The sequence below is a fragment of the Hyperoodon ampullatus genome (genome assembly GCF_949752795.1).
Source record: "Hyperoodon ampullatus genome assembly, chromosome: 1".
NCBI lineage: Eukaryota > Metazoa > Chordata > Mammalia > Artiodactyla > Ziphiidae > Hyperoodon > Hyperoodon ampullatus.
The window spans coordinates 168,486,413-168,496,389 of record NC_136914.1 but is presented as its reverse complement, the minus strand read 5'-3'; the positions used below and the strand labels follow the sequence as shown (position 1 = coordinate 168,496,389).

At 52.2% G+C, this 9,977-nt stretch overlaps 1 protein-coding gene across 2 annotated transcripts; it reads left to right on the top strand.

Moving 5' to 3' along the window:
* Positions 1–6,123: 6,123 nt before the first annotated feature.
* LOC307052141 (homeodomain-interacting protein kinase 1-like) lies at positions 6,124–9,756 on the top strand (the record flags this gene model as incomplete). Of its 2 annotated transcripts, none has more annotated exons than XM_079702961.1 (2): positions 6,124–7,776; positions 7,879–9,756. In XM_079702961.1, 2 exons carry the CDS (start codon positions 6,124–6,126, stop codon positions 9,754–9,756), a joined length of 3,531 nt encoding a protein of 1,176 aa, XP_079559087.1. The 2 variants fall into 2 exon arrangements, with proteins under 2 accessions (XP_079559087.1, XP_079559088.1); XM_079702962.1 differs by having other exon boundaries at positions 6,124–8,247; positions 8,365–9,756.
* Positions 9,757–9,977: the final 221 nt, after the last annotated feature.

The window sequence follows — 9,977 nt, the reverse complement described above, 5'->3', positions numbered from 1 at the left end:
ATCAAATGACTCAGTGTGTGTATGGGAATAACATCACCCCCTCTGGCCTTGCATAGAACATATGACCTAGAAATTCAGTTGCACTAAATCAAAACCACGATGAGGTATCACCTCACACTGGTCAGAATGGCCATCCTCAAAAAGTCTACAAATAATAAATGCTGAAGAGGGTGTGGAGAAAAGGGAACCTTCCTACACTGTTGGTGGGAATGTAAATTGGTGTAGCCACTATGGAGAACAGTACAGAAGTTCCTTAAAAAACTAAAAATAAAGCTGCCATATGATCCACTCCTGGGTACATATCTGGAAAAAAACCAAAAACTCTAATTTAAAAGATATATGCACCCCAATGTTCATAGCAGCACTATTTACAATAGCCAAGACATGGAAACAACCCAAGTGCCCATCAACAGATGACTGGCTTAAGAAGATGTTATATATAAACACACACACACACACACACACACACACACACACACACTGGAATATTACTCAGCCATAAAAAACAATGGAATATTGCCATTTGCAGCAACATGGATGGACCTAGAGAGTATTATGCTTAGAGAAATAACTCAGAGAAAGACAAATACTACATGATATCACTTACATGTGGAATCTAAAAAATAATACAAATGAATCATATACAAAACAGAAAGAGACTCACAGACATAGAAAACAAACTTATGGTTACCGAAGAGGAGAGGGTGGGGAGTGACAAATTAGGAGTATGGGATTAACAGTGACAAACTCTGATACATAAAAGAGATAAGCAACAAGGATAGCACAGGGATATATAATCTGCAAAAAAAAAATTGAATTACTGTGTTGTACACCGATAACTAACACAATATTGTAAATCAACTATACCTCAATTAAAAAAAAAAGAGAAAAGAAATTCAGTTGTGCTGAATAGTGGGGCTGTAGGATTAGAACTCCAAGCCAAGTTGAACAGAATAAATCATTAGTTCCTGTTACAGTCTGCCTAAGGCTGCTCAGAACACATCTTAATATTGTGTTCTATGTTTACTATTTATTCATTCATTTATTAAACACCTATGATGGCCCAGGTAGAGTAGGTGTTGGGGGTATGAAATGGATAAAAACAGCTGAAGCATTCAGCGCCTGCAGGAAGACTGATGGCCAGCCATTTCAATCCACACTACATTATCTGTCGGGAGAGTACAGGCCCCAGAGGGTTTTATGTTATCTTTGGGGCACTGGTATGTTAGGATAATTATGGGCACTGGAGGCCACATCAGGGTTCAGATTCAGTGGGTCACTCACTAGCTCTGTGACCTTGGGCAAATTACTGAAACTCTTTTAGCCTTATCTTTAAGATGGAGATAATACTATGCTGTTGTTGTTGCTAAGATTACATGAAATAATGCACATAAAGCACTTGGCATACTGCCTCATTTGTAGTAAGCATTCATTAAGTTTTAGCTATCACCACTATTATTGTTATTATTATTATCATCATTATTTTTCTTTCTTTCTTTCTTTCTTTCTTTTTTTGCGGTACGTGGGCCTCTCACTGCTGTGGCCTCTCCCGTTGCAGAGCACAGGCTCCGGACGTGCATGCTCAGCGGCCATGGCTCTCGGGCCCAGCTGCTCCGCAGCATGTGGGACCTTCCCGGACCGGGGCACGAACCCCTGTCCCCTGCATCGGCAGGTGGACTCTCAACCACTGCGCCACCAGGGAAGCCCCATCATCATCATTATTATTAGGAGTAAAAATGAGCTTCCTGAGGCATAATTATTTTTACTTTGCAGACAAGGAAACAGGCTCAGTGAGATTAAGCAGCCAAAGTCACAGTGGTGAAAAGGGACAGGGCCAAAATTTGAGGCAGGGCAGAGCTGGCTGCCCTCGGGAGGGAAGAACTCACCTCTGGGCCCCACCCAGAGAGGGCTGCCCTTGAGCAGAAGTGCTGGGGCCTCCGGAGGTGTTCGAGCAGAGGCCCTGACCACTTTCAGACGAAGAAACAGCAGGCCTGATTAGATGTCTCAGGGCACCATCTAACTTTGCATGCCTATAGTGCAGTTTTCAGAAGTTTCCTGAACTAGCATTTATCCAGGAAATATGCACATTCAAGATCAGTTTAAATTTAAATCAAACAAAAATAATGCCCTTTCGAGCACCTGTTTTATGCTAGATTCTGGGGTAAGTGAAAGAGCTGTTGAGTTAACCTTCCTGTCCATCATTCAGTTGTCAGTCTGTCCATCCTTCCATGCATCCATCAATCCATCCATATCACAAACATTAAACACCTACTGTGTGCTAACTTCCGGAAGGTGCTTTTCTTCCATTAGTCTTATTTTTCCTACCACAGAGTACTGTCCACTCAAGATAGGAAGTAGTGAGTGAGGAGTGAGGTGAGTGAGCACAGTTAGAAGAGGGAGTGGTTGCTTGTGGCAGAAGGTCCCCACCCCTCAGCTTGAGGGGATGGCAGGCAATGCACAGCCAAGAGACCGATATGAAAGGAGTAATGAAAGCTCCGTGTGCTTGGAGCTATCGTGGATGCCTGTGTACGTACATGGGAGCAAGGGCTGCTTTTTGCCGGTTTTATAGCTCCAGCCACTAGCATTACGATTGGTACACGCTAACGAACCAAATAATTGGGGTTTTGTTTTATTTGAGTAATTTTTTTTTTTTTTTAAGTCTTGGAAACTGGCATTAGAAGCGTCTAAAGCGGCAGAGGGAGTCAACCAAGGCAGGTCTGAGGTGGAACCAGAGAGCTGCGAAGTTTTTAGAAGAGGAGCGGCGTTCCAAGTAGACCGCTCAGCCTGCCTCAAGGAGGCCTGGGTCGTGTGGGAGGGACGTGCTCGGTTGAGCGGGGCTCTAGCCCCAGGAAATGGATGCAGCTAGGTCCCAGTGGGTGCCCCGGGGTATCGTGGCGAAGCTGCTTAGCTGGTCCAACCGGGAGCGCGCAGGCCGAACTCCAGGATTAGCTACCTCTAAAGTACCGAGCCAGTCCCCACCCGCCACCTGGCTGCGCGCTCAGCTCTCCCGCCGCGGGTGAGTACATTTCAGGAAGCAGTGCATTGCGGCAGCCTCATCCGCAAGTGCCGCCCGGGAGCTGGGGAGGCCGCAACAGGTCCCCAAGGGCACCCTGGGCCTCGGCGGCGCGCCTCCAAGGCAGGCGCCTTTCCGGACCCGCTCCGTCCCGGGGTCTGTCCGGCGCGCGGGGCAGCGGGGCAGCGGGGCAGCGGGGCGGCCTCTCCGGAAGCCATCCCGGTGGTCCCCGAAGCCGACTCATAAATCATTCATGAGCGGGGGCCGGCCGAGCAGGGCTGGGAGGAAAGAGTGGGGCGGCAGCGGCGGCGAGGGCTAACCGGTAGCTGGACCGGGCGCACGGTGAGTAGCCGCGTCCTCGCGCCGGAGGTAGGAAGGTGTCTGCGGCCCCGACCCGGGGGCTGAGTGCACCCCTTTCCAGAAAGCTGGGGGCGGAGAATGGGGAACGGAGGGGCTTGCTCTGCTCCCTTCTCCTCCCAACCCTCGGCACCCTCTCCCCGGGCCGCGGCAGGTGGTGCGAGCCCGGGAGCTGCGGGGCTGGCGAGGTGGACCCTGCGAGCGTTCCGGGCAGGGCGCAGACGCACGCAAACTTTGCGGGCTGCGTGGTGGGTCTTCTTTCCGCCCACTGGAGGGGAGCTGGCGGATGTGGCCAGGTTCCGGGGCGCGAGCAGGCGGTGGGAGCGCGAGTGGGACCCAGACCCCGAGGCTACCGGCTCGTTCTCTGAGAGGGCGGCGGACGAGGCGAGGTTGGTCCGGGGCTTGGGAACTGTTCGGCGGTGAAGGGAGTCCTGGGGAGTGGAACGAGGGGTGCGGGACACTGACCCTCCCCAGCTGGGTATGGAAAGGGGTCACCTTCCTCTGGTTCGCTAAAAGAAGTACGCGGTGCAATCGACCATCACAGGAGCGGGGCTCTGGGGGGTGCCATGGGAGGCCTTATCGCCTTGCCCATCTGGGAGCGCGCGCACGCACCCCTGGCTTGATGCATCCCCCTGGTCCGCTTTGGGTGGACAGCGCGGGGACTTTTGGCGATTGCCTGATGGAGAACGGGGTGATGGAGGCGCACCCCGCTGGGTAAGGCGCCGGCCAGGACAACAAAGGGAAGCGTGGACAGAGGAGGAGCTTCGCGGTGCGGGAGAGTCGGGGGCCCGAGGTCAGTCTCCTCGAAAGCCCTCGCCGAGAGCGGCAGGGGATGCGATCAGGGGGCCCTGGGGCACACGGCTTCGGACGGCGACCCCAGTCCAAGGCAACCCGCGCCTCGGCGGGGAAGCGGCGCCGACTCTCTCGCTGCAGCCAAGTTACTCCGGCAACCCCCTCCCCCAGGCGAGGGCGGATTCCTCGAGTCTCCTGGTTTCCCGCGCCCGCCTTGCCGCCCATCCTTTGTCCCGCAGCCGGGGAAAGGTTCCTGGCGCGGAGGGAGCGAGGGCAGGAGCGGCCCCGGCCTGGCGGTGGGTTGGAGGGGAAGGCTGGGGAAGCGGCGCCACCAGCTTTCTGTAGCAACAGGTTGCGCCTGTAGCCCGCGGCGGCTGCTGACCTTGCTCCTGCCCGGGCAGGAGGAAGGTTTTCCCGGGTTTCTGAGAGAGGCGGCAGATCTTTGTTAACCCAAGCAGGTGTGATTGAGGTCCTTGAACGTCCCCTCCCCCCATCCCAACAGAGACCCACTTGGAGACCCAAACAGCTGCTGTTCTTTGGTTGCTTGGACCATATGAAATTGCCATTTTCAGAAGACTTGAATATCAGCAACTTCCTATTATTCAATGTGTGTGAAGTTACTTTTCTCACTCATTTGTGAGTTTCCTCCTTCAATGTTCTGGAAGCTGTTCTGCCTGTCAGGGTGAGCCTGGCGGCCACGGTGGAGTTGAGAATATTGCCGTTCGCAGGGGCAGTCCAGACCCTCAATCGACGGCCAGTTGTGTGTGTGTGCCAGGCGTTGTCCCCATTCTATTTCCAACCCTCCCACACTATTGAAAACACCATTTTACAGACTAGCACAAAGGAAAGCGTGGAGATTGTAAGCAACTGCTGTCACAGAGCTCATCAGCGGGGCTAGAGACTTCCCAGTCTTGAAAGCCAGGACTCTGGTCGCTGCAGCAGCGCCCTTTAGTTTAGTTTTGTTTTCTTAATGTATCCCATTATTTTTTAATGAACTTCCTTATGAGTTCCACGCTGGACTATTTCTGTGTATCTAGTAAGGTGAAGCAAAGTGCATCAAAGGATAGGTTGAAAATAATAAAACTTTAAACCAAATATTGTTTCGTCGGGACTGTTTAAAATATGAAGAAAATCAGTTTTGCAGGGACAAGAGTTCGCTCTGAGATTTGATCAAGGTCAGGATGCATTGTTAAAAATGACAGAAGCCATTTCTGGGTAATTTTAGCAAAAACAAACAAACAAAAAAAGGGACTGGATACTGGGTGGCTTAGCGAAGTGACAGAAAGGCTGGCTAGCCAGGCTTGGGAGCCCGGAGGAGTGGGACTCAGGACATGCAACAGGACCCCTGATGGGTGTATGGCCACGGCTGCCACCATTAGACTCTGGCTGTGGCTGCTGGCATGTTGACATCATTGCTAGGATGAAGTGGAAACTGCCTCTGCCTCAGTGTGTCTCATGCACAAGCCCAGGAGTAAGCATCTGATTGGCTGAGCCTGGGCTCAGTTTGGGCACCTCAGCTGACCTCACAATGGGAGGCAGGGCTGCCACTCCCAGAACTCACAAAGGTGGGCTCAGAAGTTGGGCAGTTCCCATCTGCACTCCCACCCCGCAAAACCCTAGATAGCACCTACACAGATCCTTTTAAAAGAAATTCCTTCAAAAATTCCTTCAAGAGGGGGCCCGGCGGTGGCCCCGGACGGCAGCGAGAGACTGAGGCAGGAGCGCGCGGTGCTGAGGCGGCGGCGGCGGCGGCGAGAGGCTGAGCAGCGGAGCTGGAGGGAGGCTGGGGGCGCTCCCCCCGTGAGACGGGCGCGGGTAGGCTCCGGGGGCCGGGGGCCGGGGCCCGGGCCGGCTCGCGCGGGGGATATGATGACCCAGCGGCAGGGCCCCGGATCTCGTCTCCTCCTCCGCCTTCTCACTGCAGCCCCAGCTGGCGGCTGAGAACCAGACACACCGGCGGTATGGCATCACAGCTGGAGGTGTTTTCCCCCCCATCAGTGTCGTCGAGTGCCTTCTGCAGTGCAAAGAAACGGAAAATAGAGGCTTCTGGTTGGGATGTTTCTGGACAGAGCAGCAACGACAAATACTATACCCACAGCAAAACCCTCCCAGCCACGCAAGGGCAAACCAGCTCTTCTCACCAGGTAGCAAATTTCAACATCCCTGCTTACGACCAGGGCCTCCTCCTCCCAGCTCTTGTAGTGGAGCATATTGTTGTAACAGCTGCTGATAGCTCTGCCAGTGCTGCTACATCAACCTTCCAAAGCAGCCAGACCCTGACTCACAGAAGCAACGTTTCTTTGCTTGAGCCATATCAAAAATGTGGATTGAAAAGAAAAAGTGAGGAATTTGACAGCAACGGTAGCGTGCAAATCATAGAAGAACATGCCCCTCTCGTGCTGCAAAACAGGACTGTGGTGGGTGCTTCTGCCACGACCACCACTGTGACCACGAAGAGTAGCAGTTCCAGTGGAGAAGGGGATTACCAGCTGGTCCAGCATGAGATCCTTTGCTCTATGACAAACAGCTACGAAGTCTTGGAGTTCTTAGGCCGGGGAACATTTGGACAGGTGGCTAAGTGCTGGAAGCGGAGCACCAAGGAAATTGTGGCTATTAAAATCTTGAAGAACCACCCCTCCTATGCCAGGCAAGGACAGATTGAAGTGAGCATCCTTTCCCGCCTAAGCAGTGAAAATGCCGATGAGTATAATTTTGTCCGTTCTTATGAGTGCTTTCAGCATAAGAATCATACCTGCCTTGTGTTCGAGATGCTGGAGCAGAACTTATATGATTTTCTAAAGCAGAACAAGTTTAGCCCACTGCCACTCAAGTACATCAGACCAATGTTGCAGCAGGTGGCCACAGCCCTGATGAAGCTCAAGAGCCTTGGTCTAATTCACACTGACCTTAAGCCTGAAAACATAATGCTGGTCGATCCAGTGCGCCAACCCTACCGAGTGAAGGTCATTGACTTTGGTTCTGCTAGTCACGTTTCCAAAGCTGTGTGCTCAACCTACTTACAGTCACGTTACTACAGAGCCCCTGAAATTATTCTTGGATTACCATTTTGGGAAGCTATTGATATGTGGTCATTGGGCTGTGTGATAGCTGAGCTGTTCCTGGGGTGGCCTCTTTATCCTGGTGCTTCAGAATATGATCAGATTCGTTACATTTCACAAACACAAGGCCTGCCAGCTGAATATCTTCTCAGTGCCGGAACAAAAACAACCAGGTTTTTCAACAGAGATCCTAATTTGGGGTACCCACTGTGGAGGCTTAAGACACCTGAAGAACATGAATTGGAGACTGGGATCAAATCAAAAGAAGCTCGAAAGTACATTTTTAATTGTTTAGATGATATGGCTCAGGTGAACATGTCCACAGACTTAGAGGGAAGAGATATGTTGGCAGAGAAGGCGGATCGAAGAGAATACATTGATCTGCTAAAAAAAATGCTAACAATTGATGCAGATAAGAGAATGACTCCTCTGAAAACTCTTAACCATCAGTTTGTGACAATGACTCACCTTCTGGATTTTCCACATAGCAGTCATGTTAAGTCTTGTTTTCAGAACATGGAGATCTGCAAACCGAGGGTTCACATGTATGATACAGTGAGTCAGATCAAGAGTCCCTTCACCACGCATGTTGCCCCAAATACAAGCACAAATCTAACCGTGAGCTTCAGCAACCAACTTAATACCGTGCACAATCAGGCCAGTGTTCTAGCTTCCAGTTGTACTGCAGCAGCTGCTACTCTTTCTCTGGCTAATTCAGATGTCTCACTGCTAAACTACCAGTCGGCTTTGTACCCATCATCTGCAGCACCAGTTCCTGGAGTTGCCCAGCAGGGTGTTTCCTTGCAGCCTGGAACCACCCATATTTGCACTCAGACAGATCCATTCCAACAAACATTTACAGTATGTCCACCTGCTTTTCAAACTGGACTACAAGCAACAACAAAGCATTCTGGATTCCCTGTGAGGATGGATAATGCTGTGCCCATTGTACCCCAGGCACCAGCTGCTCAGCCACTACAGATACAGTCGGGAGTTCTTCCACAGGGAAGCTGTACACCACTAATGGTAGCAAGTCTCCACCCTCAAGTAGCCACCATCACACCGCAGTATGCGGTGCCCTTTACTCTGAGCTGCGCAGCAAGCCGGCCGGCGCTGGTTGAACAGACTGCCGCTGTACTGCAGGCTTGGCCTGGAGGAACCCAACAAATTCTCCTGCCTTCAACTTGGCAACAGTTGCCTGGGGTAGCTCTACACCACTCAGTCCAGCCCACTGCAGTGATTCCAGAGGCCATGGGCAGTGGCCAGCGGCTCACAGACTGGAGGAATGCCCACTCTCATGGCAACCAGTACAGCACTATTATGCAGCAGCCATCCTTGCTGACTAACCATGTGACATTGGCCACTGCTCAGCCCCTTAATGTTGGCGTTGCCCATGTTGTCAGACAACAAGAATCCAGTTTCCTCCCTTCAAAGAAGAATAAGCAGTCTGCTCCAGTCTCTTCTAAGTCCTCTCTGGATGTTCTGCCTTCTCACGTCTATTCTCTGGTTGGGAGTAGCCCCCTCCGTACCACATCTTCTTATAATTCCCTAGTCCCTGTACAAGATCAGCATCAGCCAATCATCATTGCAGATACTCCCAGCCCTCCTGTGAGTGTCATCACTATCCGCAGTGACACTGATGAGGAAGAGGACAACAAATATAAGCCCAATAGCTCTGGCCTGAAGGCAAGGTCGAATGTCATCAGTTATGTCACTGTCAATGATTCTCCAGACTCTGATTCTTCCTTGAGCAGCCCATATTCCACTGATACCCTGAGTGCTCTCTGGGGCAATAGTGGACCCCTTCCGGAGGGTCCCGGCAGAGTCGTGGGGGATGGCACTGGCACCCGCACCATCATTGTACCTCCACTGAAAACTCAGCTTGGTGACTGCACTGTAGCAACCCAGGCCTCAGGTCTCCTGAGCAGTAAGACCAAGCCAGTGGCTTCAGTGAGCGGGCAGTCATCTGGATGCTGTATCTCCCCCACAGGATATCGAGCTCAGCGTGGGGGGACCAGCGCAGCACAGCCACTCAACCTTAGCCAGAACCAGCAGTCATCGTCAGCTCCAACCTCGCAGGAGAGAAGCAGCAACCCTGCCCCCCGCAGGCAGCAGGCGTTTGTGACCCCACTCTCCCAAGCCCATTACGCCTTCCAGCATGGCAGCCCACTACATTCGACCGGGCACCCACACCTGGCCCCAGCCCCTGCTCACCTGCCAAGCCAGCCTCACCTGTATACGTATGCTGCCCCCACTTCTGCTGCTGCATTGGGCTCCACCAGCTCCATTGCTCATCTCTTCTCCCCGCAGGGCTCCTCAAGGCATGCTGCAGCATATACCACCCACCCTAGCACTCTGGTGCACCAGGTCCCTGTCAGTGTTGGGCCCAGTCTCCTCACTTCCGCCAGCGTGGCCCCTGCTCAGTACCAGCACCAATTTGCCACCCAGTCTTACATTGGGTCTTCCCGAGGCTCAGCCATTTACACTGGATACCCACTGAGCCCTACCAAGATCAGCCAGTATTCTTACTTGTAGTTGCTGAGTGTGAGGGAGGAGGGGTCAGAGTTCTTAAGGGGCTGTGATGAGCTCCTCCCTCACCCTCTCCTGAAACTCCTTAGCCAGCAACTTGCTCTGCAGGGGCACACTGAAGCAGAAGGCTTTTCTCTGGGGAACCTGTCTCAGTGTTGACTGCATTGTTGTAGTCTCCCAAAGTCTGCCCTATTTTTTAATTCTTTATTTTTGTGACGGCATTTTTG